The following is a 15,962-nucleotide window of genomic DNA, read 5'->3' as shown; positions in this document are numbered from 1 at the left end:
CTGAGTATCAAAAAAAAAAAAAAAAGACATTACAGCCTGTCACATCTATATCTATAGTCTTTTTAGATGATTTTCTGTAGAAATAATGAATTTTTTTTGTTTTTTTCACTGTAGAATCTCAGTTTGTCTGCTGTAAATATTACAGAGAATCCAAACAAAATGGCACGCGCGCGCGGTTGGTTCTTCATATCGAGACCACCCTTCCTTCCCACTTGAAATTTTTCTTCACTATAAAAATGCCTTTGTGTTTGGGCCATAACCAGTCGGAATCTTTTGTTGTTTTCCTTTCCTTTCCTGTTTTCGATCTTATCTTTAAATTCTCACGACCAATCTGATGATGTCCTAAAGGACAACGTAACGGCTTAGATTGGTTATGGCAACGCAACTCCGTCCCATTTCGAGTATCCCCCGAATGATTCTTGCCCATCACCGAACGGCTTAGATTGGTGGATTGCTCTGTTGGAAGCGCACTGGATCACTGACCTCGACTATTATATTCGTCGGAGATGATCTGAATATAAAAGAGTGACGTTCTTCACTTGGCCTCGCTTGGGCTCACTTGATCACCGAAACCGAAACCATGCTGCGGTTTTCGATTCAGAGAGGTACGGATTTTGGTGGGTCTTGTGCTTTTTGCTGAAATTCGATGGCTGATCGTTCGTTGGTTGGGAAAAGTTCGATTCTTGATTCGCGACGCTTTGTTGCAGTGAAAAAGTTGCAGGCTTTGAGGCCGCAGGTTCTTGCTTTTGGGAGCTCTCGCTTCTCTACCGCGACCGAACCTTCTTCGCGACATGGGCAACCGCCGGTCAGCTTAATTTATTGGTTTCTAGCATGAACATGTGGTGTTTCGGAAGCGATGCATTAATGGGCAGGACTTCTTAAGATAAAGGAACGACTTTTAAGTTTTCTGATTTTCTTGTTTTACTGGGGAAATGATCTTTTGCTCTGGCTTCATAGACATTGATTTTGGTGTTATGTTCATTATTTGGGATAAGACTGCTTAATCCTTGATCCCTGGAAGTGGGATTACTTCCTATTTCGTAGGATCGTCCTGTTTCAATCTTTTTGGAAGATACGTAAGTTGAAAGTGATTCGAAAGCTCTTTTGTGCTCAAAAGTTGATGATGAATGCATTTTATACTAATTTGAATTCATGCAATGACATCAATGACGAGAGTACGGCGTTGCAAATGTTGAATCACTTCCATTCTTTCTCGAATCTGATAATCTGTGTTTGTTTCAGAGGGTTCCCAATCTCATCGGAGGTGCTTTCGTTGATTCAAAATCATCTTCGTTCATTGATGTGATAAATCCTGTAAGCTCAGTTGCCTTGGCATCGCTCTCATTTTCTTTCTTTTGGTCTGTCCATTAGTTTCTCCTTGTAGACATGTGATTTCTGCAACGGACTGTACTGATTTTGACTATCTATAGGCTACACAAGAAGTTGTCTCGCAACTTCCATTAACTACAAATGAAGAGTTCAAAGCCGCAGTACATGCCGCGAAAAAGGCATTTCCTTCCTGGCGGAACACACCAGTCACGACCCGTCAACGCATTATGTTCAAGCTACAACAGCTTATACGGAGAGACATTGTAAGCATGTCTCAATATGTGGGCATTTCTTCTGTATCGCTAGCTTATGTCCTTCAGTTGATGGAATGTTGTGTAATATCCACTTCAGGATAAGCTTGCCATGAACATCACCACCGAACAGGGAAAGACCCTGAAGGATGCACAAGGAGATGTTTTTCGCGGGCTAGGTTGGTCCTTGAGTCTTTCCTTCGACAGTTAATCTGAAGTCGTTGTACGAAAAAAATTTCCGCGCTCAGTTTATCTCTCTCCAACTAATTGAATATTTTCCAAAACACCAAATATGCAGAGGTGGTAGAACATTCATGTGGGATGGCTACACTTCAGATGGGAGAGTATGTTTCCAATGTATCCAGTGGAATCGATACCTACAGTGTCAGAGGACCCCTTGGAGTTTGTGCTGGAATCTGTCCCTTTAACTTCCCAGCAATGATTCCTCTATGGGTAAGCTTGTTGATTTGATTTCCTTTGTATATATTATTAGTCTTGAAATATGCCCCTACGTTGACCTTTGATTTCAAGTAGCGAAAGATTTTCATCTCCAACTTCATAGACAACTACATATTGCCTAAGGTAGAGGCCAAACACCATTAGTTTGTTTGGCTAATGTTAATGTTTCACTGTTGGATAAACTTTTGGCTTAAAGCAGACTTAGAGAATAAAACGAGCATTGTCAAATTTAGACACTTTAATGTCTAAATACTAGCCACACAGAACTTATGGCTTGATGACATAAGTAGATTCCACTTTAGCAAAATACTCCGTATGTACTCTTGCTTATATTGCAATTCATCTCCACCAGTTTACTCTGACAATGTCTGATTAACGATCTATAATGGATATATCCAGATGTTTCCGGTTGCAGTGACATGTGGTAACACCTTTGTTTTAAAGCCATCCGAGAAAGATCCGGGTGAGCTCGAGGTCTTTTTTAGCTTGCTTACGTCTCACTGGCCATGGGCGCAATTGTTATTATAATTTCACTTCGTTATGAAGCATAGGCAGTTTAAAGCTCTGGCAGTAATGCCTGTAACAGGCATAATGAACATCATCATGAATTATGATCTCTTCTTCATTGAATGAACTGCAATTTGGTTGATGGTTTCGTATTTTCAATTGCTTTTCTATTTTAGCTCTTTTATTCATTCTACTGTCTTCTACTCTGCAAAATCATGTTCAGAATTATTTCTTCTGGTCTTTCTAATAATTTCCTTTCTTCCTACGTTCCTTGTGTCTATGTCAGGGGCTTCCATCATGCTAGCAGAGTTAGCAATGGAGGCTGGTTTGCCTGACGGTGTACTCAATATAGTTCATGGAACAAATGTACGATCCCAACTTTGCCTCGATGATGCCACAATTGAAATTATTGTTCTTTTGTGTTTTATTTCTAGATTGGACTTGGCAATAGACATGACAATATAGGGGTCCTTCTGGCACTGCCATGTCTTTTGGTTATCCAATATAATCATTATACTGCAGTAGCCCCATTATGGTTCATTCTTTTGCTTAGAGAAACTTATTCATTGGGAGAAAAGAGTATGATATCAATAGATATGGTGCGACTCCAGTACTTCATCCAAATGAATTCGCTTTGATTTTCTCTTTTGGTATATGTTGTCATACTTTACTATACTCGTAAGGACCTGAAGATTACGACATAAACCACTTTTAGCTTCTAATCCGGAATATTTCTAGTATCTTGTTACATCTTAATTTGAATATCTGCAAAGATTCCTGGTCTAAATAGCTTCTGCTATAATAATGTTACGTCAATTTAGTTTTACAGTGTATTAGGTCTCAAATTGTACGTGTTAATTGAAATTCTATTTTTCTAATTCAAGTTTATGGTGGTGTGCCTCGGCAGGATATCGTCAATGCTATTTGTGATGATGACGACATCAGAGCTGTGTCATTTGTTGGTTCCAATACGGTGAGTCAACTTGTGGAGTTTAATCCGTTTGTCAGTCGCACATGGCATTTCAGTGGATGAGGACAAGTAATTCTTTTTTAACTGACTATCACCATCATGTGTCCTTTCATATTGACTAGTCTTAGAAGATAGTTTGCAAAGGATTTTGAAAACATTACTGATGAGATGCACCGCAAGTACCACTACATCTGCATGAGTAAATGTAAAGCCACTTAAGTCCACGAGTTGCAAAGGCCAGGATAATATGATTAGTCATACTTGAGTTATCTTTTGATGTGGTGTTTCATATGATTTGAAGGCTGGCATGCACATATATTCAAGAGCATCAGCCAAGGGAAAACGTGTTCAAGTAAGTGCGGAGTCATACTTTTATTGAGTTATAGTGGAGAAATTGAATTTAGAGAATGTGACGCACTTACCATATTCGCTCTCCAGTCAAATATGGGGGCCAAAAACCATGCCATTGTCTTGGCTGATGCAAGTGTTGATGCAACTTTAAACGCTCTAGTTGCTGCTGGATTTGGTGCTGCTGGACAGAGATGTATGGCGCTGAGCACAGTGGTTTTCGTTGGAGAGTCAAAGTCATGGTAATCTATGTGTTTCCTGTCAGTTTCTCTGTTGTCAAAATTTAGACTTCTGGATGTGCTCTCTCTTAATAGGATGTTATGTAGAATCACAAATAGGACACTACAGACTCATCAGGAAAATTTCTCTGTCCTTGTTACGTTGGCATCGTGTTCACGTGCTTGTCTATTGTTAGCATACCCCTGTTAAACAGTTTTTCCAGGGCCTACATTGAAGTGGCTGCAATCCATCTTGCCTTTTCTCTTTCATTTCTAAAGATGCTTGTACAGTTGCATAACTAGGTGAGCACCTAATGATTAGTGCAACACCATTGCTCATGCTTAATTCTTAAAAAATGCTAGTGGACAAAAAGCTAACTCTAAGACTAACATGTGCAAAGGTAGTTTGCTATTGATATTGTTTGGGATATTCAATCTCATGAAGTCCTGCATTCGCTTATTAATATATCGATAAGATGATAAAATCTTTTCATAATCTCTATCGATATAGAAGCATTGAGTATGGTTGCAGCTCGCAAATGACTCGAACATTGAAAAAGATTTTACATATCAAAAGAAGTAGGGCTTGGATTACTCACTTTCGGTCCTTCGTTTTCTTTTCTTTTGATGTTTGCCTCACCGGACTGTTCACTGGATTAATCAAAACGAAATTCAAAACAACTAAGGTTAAGTTTCTGCTCAGCTGTTTCTGCTGGTTGCAGTGTGTATGTTTCACCTACCTATTCATGCCTCCTGCTTTTCATTTTCTATTGTCAGTCAAGTTTTCTTTTAGATTTCAGTGAGCCTTTCTTGTCCGATATTTAGATTTTGCTTGTTTTTGCATCAAAACACTTTAAGTGTTACGAGAGTGTTCTGTGTAGTCATTGTCATAAGTGTAACTATAATCTCCTTGGCTTGTATGTAGTATGTCGGTGTGGAAAATGTGTTGTAAGATAAGTTGTTTTGAACATAGAATCCCAACTGCAAGTTTTCAATGTGATTTTTTCAGGGAAGACAAACTAGTGGAGCGAGCACAATCACTTAAAGTGGATTGTGGAACCAAACCTGATGCAGACCTCGGTCCAGTTATTAGCAAGCAAGTAAGTAGTACGCGTTCAAAAACCTATTGACATTTTGAGCACGTCCGGGTTATTAATATTTTGATGATGGAGAATAATTGTCAAACTTGCAATTGATTGGTCCTGTGGCTGTACTTGTGCTGGTAGTTTGGATCTTTGTAAATGATGTCATAATTCATTCACATGGCATGTGCGTTTATTCTATTTGCAGGCAAAGGAACGGATATGCAACCTGATACAATCTGGCGTCGGTGATGGTGCCAAACTACTGCTTGATGGGAGAAACATAGTGGTAAGCTATGTCATATGAAATTTATTGGTGGCACCTATGTGATGCTATGTTGCATTACCTTCATAATTTGATTATTAAGCAAATAATGCAGTTAGCGGAGGGGATTCTTCATGAGATGAAAAAGAAGTGGAATTTATTTATGCATTAATGTTGTTACAATTATGTTCTCATTGAATTTGTGTTTGATATTAGTTCTATACTCTGGTAAAATTCCATCCTTTGTTTTCTTTTAAGTGAACAATGAATATTGACATCCTCGAAACAAAAAAATATGTGGTACATCTTACAGAATGAAGCTATAATATAGTTAACTTACAGAGGAATGCAATGAAAATTTCGAATGGTCACATCTCAGGTCCCTGGGTATGAACATGGTAATTTCATCGGGCCCACCATCTTGGCTGATGTCAAGCCTGACATGGACTGCTACAAGGTATCTTCATTTAAGTTATCTAGCCATTTGTTTATAAAATTTGAAAAAAAAAAATCGTCTATCCTTTGACAAGTGCTTGTATTCACTCTTTCAAATGATTCTGAAAAGTTCTGATTCTAAATGAGCAGGAGGAGATCTTTGGCCCTGTTCTGCTTTGCATGCAGGTCTGCTTACATATTAGCTTCTCTGAAACACGTTTCTAGTTGATTGAAATGGATGTTCACTAACCTGTACTTGTGCTTTTCCATTTGATTTGCAGGCCAACAGTTTTGAAGAGGCCCTGGACATTGTCAACAAAAACAAGTATTTCTATTTCCGCAACGAGTCATGATTTTTTGTGGCTTGGAACAAATTACTCATGCCGGTCTTTTTTTCCCCCAGATATGGAAATGGAGCATCTATATTCACAACATCTGGTGCAGCTGCAAGGAAATTCCAGACAGAGATTGAAGCTGGACAGGTACTATAGTTCTCTTGAGCTGATAATTCTTTCTCGCTGCATTCAATGGAATGCGATATAGGTAGACCTAGGCAATTAGTTTCGTACCAAGAGTAACAAGGGTCAGAGGAGAAAATCTCACTTTTGTAAATTAGTGGCTTGCAGTTTATTAGAGGGAAAACAATTTTTCTCCCCTGGCTTGTGTAGTTTTAATTCCTAGTGGAACTTGCATGTCACAAATGTCTGACATAACCTGGTGTCGATTTAGGTTGGCATCAACGTTCCTATCCCAGTTCCTTTGCCCTTTTTCTCTTTTACTGGTTCCAAGGCTTCATTTGCGGGTGACCTTAACTTCTATGGTAAGTTGCTCTTTTCCAAAAACTCTAAATGCATAGAGAGTGCATGCCTTTTAATCTGGACTGTCCACTAATCTTTACTTTGTCTCGATTTCAGGCAAGGCCGGGGTTAACTTCTACACCCAGATCAAAACCGTGACTCAACAGTGGAAAGATTTGCCTAGTGGAAGTGGAGTTTCGCTGGCCATGCCAACTTCTCAAAAGTGATCTTGTGCATCAGACTGTAATTCTCCCTGGACCTTCTTGGAAAACCTTTGAATAAATCAATGTAAAGAAATCTTCTTCCTTGCAAATTCAACTCCTTCTGTACTGGCTCTTAGGCTATGTTTGGTTCGAAGAAACGGAAATGGATTGGAATTAATAAACGAAAGGAATGGATTAAGAAAGGAAAGTCATGGAATTGGAATTGGGATGAGTTTCTAGCAAGACTACTTTGCTGGTGTACTCTAGCAAGACTACTTTTTTTTAGGGGTTACGACATATCTGAACTTTTTCCTGTTTTACAATCGAATACCTGAACTTTTTTGTTGTTCGATCAAGTATCTCGACTTTTCAAATGTGTCTCGATGTGAGAACTTATTTCAACTGAAATTCACATACAAATGCTCAAAAAAGGAACTACTGTTGGCCTCTCTCTCTTTCAACAATTTTCAAGATCCTGAAACTATTTTCAACAGAGTCCTGAAGTCCTCAGCAGCTCTGCCATTAGGTCCGGCCGCCACTTGAACAAGCTCTTTGAGCGCGCAGACCTTCTCTCTCATCTCCTTACCTGCTTGATCGGCCAAAATAAGCTGGAGGCTTTTGAGAACACCCTTCTTTGTAATGGCCCCGCCTTCAACACGGACACCAATCTCCCACACCTCCTCCACAATTCTTCCATTCATCCTGTGATCTCCAAAGAAAGGCCTGCATATCATCGGCATCCCATTCGCCACGCTCTCATACACAGAATTGCTCCCGCAATGAGTTACAAATACGCCGGTCGACGAGTGGGCTAATACTTCGATCTGTGGAGCCCATGAAACTACGATGCCTCTTGCGCCGATTCTTTCGAGAAACCCGCTCGGGAGTTTTTCCTTCGAATTGCCCTGTAGGGACCAAATGTAAGGGACATTACTTTCTTCAAGTGCCTCTGCCAAGGCATGAAGCTCGTTTTCAGGAAGTATTGCTAATGTCCCGAATCCTATATATGCGACGGATCTAGGCTTTTGCCTTTCTAGCCAAGATATGCAGTGGCTGTTTATGTCAGCTTCCGATGGCGGAGACCGTGGCTTCGGAGGCGGTGGTAACGATAAGGTGAGAAAACCCAAGTACAGCAAGTTTGGCAAAGTACTCCTGAGACTGTTTGTGAGAGCAGTAGGATCTAGTTCATGATAGAAGTTCATGACAATCGCGCTAGCTCTTGGCAATAGAGCTCCAAGGTTACCCAGAATTCCTACCAGATCCGATTCTAAGTCACCCGGCGCGAGAACTCCTTCCGGCAAATCTTCGACGAGAACTTCGGGCACGTCCGGGATGACTCTGTGGACACGTTCATTATTGACATCAGGAATTGCAGTAAGAGAGTTCGAACATATTTGCTGGATCAGGCGGATGTTTGTGTATACATAGAGGGGATACGGCATCGAAATCCACACTAGGATCCACGGAATGCGCATTTCTTCCGCCAATTCTCCGGAAAACGATAAGAACACATCCGATATCAAGCAGCTGATCCCCATACCCGTCTCCGCAACTGCTACACCCATGGCCTTCCTCATGTTCTCGGGCGCGGCCCCGAGGAATAAATTCGCGGGTTCGTGCGGGTTCCCTGTGAACGCATGGTCCGATGGCGTGCCGTCCTCTACGTCGTAGGCTGTTATGTTGTCTGGGAGATTGTTTTCTACTTGCGAAAAGATCAGTTGATTCGATCTTGCCGTGCTAAAGAACGAAAATCGTGCATCGAGCATCGAGGCCTGCGCTAACCGGCACACTAGTCCTAGGAGAGGCCGAGCATGCCCGCCGAAAGGAAATGCAAGAACAGCGCAATGCCGCTTTCTCTGGCTTTCGGAATGAGATATCGTCATGTGTTCGACAAAACGAATGCTGCGTAGTCACGCTTAACCGGAACCCGAATGTGGATCAGCGCCGGAACAAGCGAAAATGTGTATGGTTTCGCTTCTGCGACGGATCAAATAGAGAGAGTTCACCGAGAAATCTGTACAAAGATGGAGAAGTTCACGTTGTAGATCAATTGTTGTAAGTTTGTCAACTGCAAAATGAAGAACTCAGATATAGGTGTAACGCGTGACTTTGCACTCATTAACTTTCGTTTCTTGATCTGTTGCTTAAATGCAAATTAACCCTCCGTTCGGAAACGTACGTAACAATCTTCCTTCAATCTTCATGGAAAAAACATTATAATAGGCTGAAAATCATATCAATAATCTATTACCGCATTGAATTTATGTAAAGAAGTATCGTCCAAAAAGTCATAAACCTATTGTACATAGGGCAATCCAGTTTTAAACATTTCAATTGCGTCAATTTAGTTCTAAACATTTTGACAATTTGCCAATTCAATCATGAACCTTTCAATTATGTCAATTCAGTCCGAAACCCTTTGATGATTTGTTACTTTAGTCCTAAACCTTTTAACGTTTTGCCAATGTAGTCCTTCCAGCCAAATAACCAAATAATAGGTTTAGGAATAAATTGGCAAACGTTACTAAATTGACAAAAAAAAAAGGTTTATGTGTAAATTGACAAATCGTCAAAAAGTTTAAGATTGAATTGACACAATTGAAAAGTTTAGGATTGAATTAGCTGTCGTACGATAGGTTTATGACTTTTTTGGACAATTATTCATGTAATATAATATATCTATAAAAAAAACAAATAGATTAGAAGTCCTAAAACTTGTCGCGAAAGTGCAATTATTCCTCCCGTCTTCTTTCTCCACTTTGAATTTTCGAATTTTTTTTTTACACTTCTTCGGCTTTGACCTGCCTCTCCGGTGTTTTATTTATTGTAAGTTTGAGTTCTCATTGATATTGCGGCTGATGTATTTTTTAGTGCGGTTAATTCCAAAAAAAAGCACCAATTTTAGGTCGAGGGACAATTTTGACCCGAACTTTTTTTTGTTCCATAAAAAAGCATCAACTTTAGGTCGATGGACAATTATGGCCTGAACTTTTTTGTCTCGTAAAAGGACCAACTTTAGGTCGAGGACAATTCGGCCCGAACTTTTTTTGTCTCGTAAAAAGCACCAACTTTCACTTAAATTCCAAATCGGCCCTTATTGACTTAAAACCATTGATTTTCCAACTTGACTATTCCACCTTAGCAATAAATCCACGTGACTTCATTCGGATTTAAAGCATTATTCATTATCTTATTCTCTCGAACCACAACTTGAAGAATAACGGTGAAACTGTTCGTCTCCTTCACTTCACCAAGTCAAAATATCTCTAGATTGAATCTTTCCGCCAAACTTCGTCGTTTTGTCGTAATCTAAAGTTGTAGACCACCGTCCGTCGACGTACGCCATAGAATAGATTCGTCGGGCTCACCACCATAACTTTTTTCTCAAACAAGGGTAACTTCCAGACAGAAAGTCAATAGGGGGCCAAATTTGGGATTTAAATGAAAGTTGGTGCTTTTTATGAGACAAAAAAAAAGTTCGAGCCAGAATTGTCCCTCAACCTAAAGTTGGTGCTTTTTATGGGAAAAAAAGAAGTTCGGGCGAATTGTCCATCGACCTAAAGTTGATGCTTTTATGGAACAAAAAAGTTCGGGCAAATTGTCTCTCGACCTAAAGTTGGTGCTTTTTTTTGAGTTAACCCTTTTTTAGTGTTGAATTCAAAGGAAAATACCCCAAATAGGCGTAAGTTTTTCCATCAATATGGCTTTCCCTCTGTTTAGAAAGAAAGAAATTTACACATCAGTTTAGATTTTGAACACTATTGTACGCGGTAGGGGTGTGCATTGGTCCCGAGTTGAATCGGGGAATCAAATCGAACCGATTGATTTTGGGTTGTTTCCAATTCCACATAAGGAATCGGACCGAACTGATGGACCGGACCAGATTACTTAATTCTTTTTACTTTTTTACTCCAATGCAAATCATAAATTATACTTTCGTGATGAATGTTAAAAGAAAAGTCAGCTACTCGGAGAAAGCCGATTCGATACGACACTCCAAGATGAAAATGTCATACTTGTCTCCTCTATTTCTTCACGATGACCTACAAAAAGTTAATAGAAATTATTGCCCAATATATTCATTTAATAAATCAATTTGGTTAAGCTTAGCAGTAACCTCTCTCCTTAAATGACGTCGCCTTCGCATGCCTTTGTCGGCCTTCATAGGATTTGGTCCATGCTCAGGAGCCGACAAGTCGTTTCACACGTCTGAAAAGGCGGTGAGTACAAGAAAGAATAAAATTTACAAAAATCATAAAAAATAAAAGAGTTAATATTACGAAAAATTTTAAATCGATACATTTATAATAAATTTACATTATATTAATTTTTTTACCCTCAAAAACCTGAAACTGCTACACCAATGATAAATTTACCCACTGTTAGTTGACACGTGACAAATTTTACGGTCAAATTTCTGAGTTGGAAGATACATGGCAATTGACTAGTGTATATGTGTACTAATTTGCGATTTTTCGTGATATTAATCCAATTTAACAGAGAGTGAAGTTATCGCATGTATATCATTTTTGAGTTTTTTGTTGTAAAAAAATTAATTTGGGATAAATTTGTTATAGGTGTATCAGTTTAAGTTTTTTTTGGTGATATTAAAAAAATAAAATGTGCTGAAAATTTAATTAATGGAGCAATAACTATCCAAAGATCTACTCGCCTTGTGGACCGTACACGTGGCTCGTCGTCATCCAGAAATTTGCAAGTTTCGCAAACGCGTGACATCTTGGGACAACTCGTGAAGATCTTTAAATGCGTGCGTTTTATGCAATGCTTCTGTTAACACGTGTGATGTTACCTAATGAAGTTAATTAATGAAACTCCAAAGTTGTAATTAAAAGAAATTCCACGTCACGATGAGGCAGTCGAAGTATTTAAAGTAAGTCGATGAAAAGGGAAATAATTGAAAAAATTGAGATTTTAATCGCTGAATCTTTTTGTTTTGCGTGAATATAGGTTCGCTTGATTTTGCAAAACGTGATTGTATCCGGACGCCGTTTGTTTTACGGAAAATAAATAATTTATAAAAAAAATTCCTAAAAATAATCGCTCATATCGCTTAAAATAATTAGTTAATGAAAAATGTTCTCATTATCGATGACGATTTATGTTTAAATACTTTCATGGACAATGAAAATATTTTTTTACACGTGATATAAACGATCATTTTTAGAAAAGTATTTATTAAATCGCTTATTTTTCTCGAAACAAACGGAACTTCGGTTTATAAATCTGATTCGTGGGAAAATTTTCCCCTTGAAATAGCTTGTCAAATTGAGGTTGTTTTTGCTGGAGTTGAACGATTAGATCTTCAAATGGAAAACGGCTTGAAACTTACACTTTAGAGCCTTTGCTTGCATTATTATTCTTAATTATCCGGACTTTATGTCGGCTAAACCTGCCAAACGGGTGTGTCAGATCGGGTCGAAAAAGATTCGACCCGAATTGGTCTATTTAACCCATTTTGACCTATTTCCATGCATACAAATCTAATGAATACTTGACCCAACTCAAATTGACTTCTATTTTTAATGCAATCTAAGAAAACCCACACCCAAACTAAGGTGAGGGCACGGAGCAAGCGAACGTGAGATCAAACGAGGACGAGAAAAAGTGAAAAGAGAATCATTTATGTGAGTTTGGTCTAAATAAGTTGTGAACCTATTTAACATTCATATTATTTTGAGCAATATCATTCCAAACCCATTTATCACCCATTGAATATGGGTTTATAACACATTTTGATAGGTTTAATGGACACCATAAAAAAGATTGTATACCTTACCACCACCACCATCATCGTCATCATCTTGATAATTGAGAGGTGCGGAATGTAGAAACCGATTACATCGAGTTGCACGAAACACCCCGAGCGCCTAACGAACAGGTTAAATGCAGGTCAAAGACACATAGCAACTTGGGACGCGGTTAGCTAGAACGAACAACCTCCTATTTATGAATTTGGAAATCCCCTAACGCCTTGACCAATCGCGCTAATCCCAAGGGAATAAAGAACAATTTGAGAATCGCAGTTTTCAATGCGCCATATCTACGGAGCTATATATGGGCACACGACCGGACCATCTAAAATTCTAGTAATTCCGTACTTAAGTTACGTCACAAAACCACGATAATTCAAGAGACATTGGTATGCTTGGAGAAGAAGCCGATCTAAGCGCCAAATTCGTCAAAACCCGAAATGCGAAATTAACTAAGATTCACATGGCTATCGAGAGTCGCACTTCGTAATCCAATTTAATAATTTAAATAGCGTAACGAGATGTCGCGTGAGCGGGAGATAGAATATCACGTGATCCCGTCCGCCGACATCCCTGACATCCTTAGGTTTTTGGGACATGGTTCGGACCTAACCCGCGGATTTTGTTGGAAACGGCGTTGCCTAACGAGGCATTAAGGGCTTAAACCAAGGTGCTCTTGTCCTCCTCCCCCATTTTACCAAAGTACCCCTCGCCATAACGCATTCCATTTAAAAATGCTGCGCAAATTGCGGAACTTTTATAGTTCGAGTCCAGATTACTAAAGTACCCCTCGCCGTACGCCGTATTTCTTACTGATATGCACGGGGGCTATAACGGAACTTCGTGAGGAAAAATTGAAGTTCGATGGACTACACCGTCACGAACTTGCTATACGTATAAAGAGATAATTCGTTCTCGAGCCATAAGAAAATGACACGAACAGTTCCTGAACTTTGATCCAGCATGTAATGTGATCGCCGAACTTATAGTTTGTTTAATGTTGTCTAAGAATATTTGGTACATTTTCAATTTAATTTCTAAACTATATGAAAATGTTCAATGTAGTCCTTCCATTAATTCAAATTCATGGACTACATTGAACATGTATCAAAGGTCCAATGACCACATTTGGACAAATTAAAAGTTCAGGGACCACATTGAGCATTAGGCTAAAATTCAGGGACTACATTGAACAAATTAAAAGTTTAGGGGCCACATTACACGTTGGGCCAAAGTTCTAGAATTGTCTGTGTTATTATCCCTCGAGTCGAAGGAACGTTTATTCTAGCGCCAACACCAGATAGAGATCGGTGCCTTTTTCAATCATACAGTCCTCATGAAATATGTAAAACCGATTATTTAATTATCAAAATCAATACAGATCGATACTTATTCACCAACACAAATCGTCTCCGTTGCAGATTATCACGTGTTTAGCGATTTTTATTATTTGGTTAAACATTATTCTTCAAGCCACGACGCTTGTTTGCATGGTCGGCGGGGACGTGGCAATCCAATTTGTGGGAAGATCTCTTCGTCGGTGATCGCTAACTGGCAGCGTAATCCCTCATTAGTACTCAATTAATGTCCATTAGCCAAAAGACGCAAGAACAGCTTTTAAGCAAGAGCTAAAACCAATGGGGTCCGCAACACTAGTTGTCCATCTTTGATTAGAAGCTTCAAGCAAGAGCTAAAAACCGAAGATTAAGACCTAATTAATTCGGGGTCTCTTCGACATGCACGTTTCGGCTACATTCCATGCAAAGTTTCAATCGCGATCGATGCGTGCATTCTTCGTTACAACAATCGGTATGGATGGATAGAATAACATTGCTTAGGTCTTGCACTTGTAACCCACATTACGTGCAATTTTGGGACGCAATGTACTATGGGCAGCATCGGCATACCACACAGGAAGAAATATAGCTAGGGCGACCCACATTTTCTTTTATCGGAATAATGCACTATTGTCGATTAAGACTTTGCGTAAGCATACCAAGATTCCGTTATCTTTATAAGGTCGGTCCAAGAAATTTAAAGTCATCGCGTGCGATAATGGGAATCTTTCCTTAAGACGATTTCTTTTTCTGTTTTGCTCTTTTTCTCCATGTATGTAGTTGCCTTTTCGTTTCGATTCAGAAGAAATAATTTTCCCAAGATCCGCGGCATTATCGTTTGGATGTGCAGTTGCTTATGATAGATGATAATGGATATTAATTAGTAGTATGCGAAAGAGAATTGATTTGAAGTAATTTAGGAAATGGAATTTTAGATTTCTGCAATATTTAGAATAACTAGACCGGTCAAAATGGATCATAAAACCATTTATTAACCCATCATTCATATATATAATGGGTTGAGTTATTATATAAACTAGTTATATTCGGTAAATGAATAATAAACGAGTTTAAACATCGGTCATAAATGGGTCGTAAATAGGTTTACGATTTAACCTAAACTCAACCCATTCTCTCTTGATCTCATGATCAGTCACTCTGCACTCTCATTTCAGTTTTGGTATTTGTTTTCCAATGTTGGATTAAATATGAAAGTATTTTAGCAATATGAGTTGGATTGGTATAGGTCAATAGATTTGTATTATGAATAAATTAGTCGTAAATGGGTTAATGGGTCAATTAGGGTCGGATCATTCATGACCTGATCCACCCGTTTGACAGGTCTAACAAAAAAACTAATGCGAATTACAAAATGAAAACAAAAGGCAATTATGTGACAGCGTGATAATTATGTTAAACGAATTTTGGTCCGCATTAACAGGAGTCAAACGAGAAATAATGATCGCGGTCCATCAAATGGGTCACGATCTTTTCATCACGGTGATGAATTTGCGTCGAAATATCGCGCAGCCTCGAAATATATCTGTATGGTTAGATTACCACACGAGTCAATTGCCTCGATTTCGAGCCACAAACACGCCAAGTGCGCTTTCAAATCTGTCCTTGTCCTTTGCTTTCGTTCAAGGGATTGCTTCTTGCACCAAAAATAGCTGTTCGTGCCTTGCAAATTGAAGGTACCTTTGTTATTGGGTCCGGTAAAGGTTTGACAGAGACGACAAGATAGAACGGCAGGGGAATGTCGACAGAGGCAATCGTCAATGGGGATTTGATCTCATTAGGAGATTACCAAATTAGAACCGTGTCATCGCACACTTATAAGGGTGTGGCAAGCGATTTGCTTCTGTGGAGAACCCAGCTTTATGTCCTTCAAATGGATGTCCATGTGTACGCAACCATGGACGGGCGGGCGACTTTGGAATCAATTGTCAAAAGGAGTCGTTCGTTCGTTCGATCGGACGACCGCATTTAC

General features: G+C 39.2%; 2 protein-coding genes across 2 annotated transcripts; one reads left to right on the top strand and one right to left on the bottom strand.

The window, feature by feature from the left end:
• Nucleotides 1-385: 385 nt before the first annotated feature.
• On the top strand, nt 386-7,087 carry LOC115679640 (methylmalonate-semialdehyde dehydrogenase [acylating], mitochondrial). The gene is made up of 19 exons (XM_030603280.2): nt 386-605; nt 708-805; nt 1,243-1,314; nt 1,431-1,592; nt 1,681-1,759; nt 1,879-2,033; nt 2,439-2,502; nt 2,833-2,912; nt 3,454-3,519; nt 3,818-3,868; nt 3,955-4,106; nt 5,092-5,182; nt 5,373-5,453; nt 5,809-5,886; nt 6,015-6,050; nt 6,146-6,189; nt 6,268-6,346; nt 6,594-6,684; nt 6,779-7,087. The coding sequence occupies exons 1-19, from the start codon at nt 581-583 to the stop codon at nt 6,886-6,888; spliced, it is 1,614 nt and encodes a 537-aa protein (XP_030459140.2). The 5' UTR covers nt 386-580; the 3' UTR covers nt 6,889-7,087.
• Nucleotides 7,088-7,331: 244 nt separating this feature from the next.
• Nucleotides 7,332-8,747, bottom strand: LOC115679641 (anthocyanidin 3-O-glucosyltransferase 7-like). The gene has a single exon (XM_030603281.2). It carries the CDS (start codon nt 8,745-8,747, stop codon nt 7,332-7,334), a length of 1,416 nt encoding a protein of 471 aa, XP_030459141.2.
• Between the last annotated feature and the right edge of the window lie 7,215 nt (nt 8,748-15,962).

The sequence above is a fragment of the Syzygium oleosum genome, unplaced genomic scaffold (genome assembly GCF_021117445.2).
Source record: "Syzygium oleosum isolate NSW1041296 unplaced genomic scaffold, Sole_v2.1 Sole_v2.52, whole genome shotgun sequence".
Taxonomy (NCBI): Eukaryota; Viridiplantae; Streptophyta; class Magnoliopsida; order Myrtales; family Myrtaceae; genus Syzygium; species Syzygium oleosum.
This window is presented reverse-complemented; position numbering and strand designations above follow the sequence as displayed.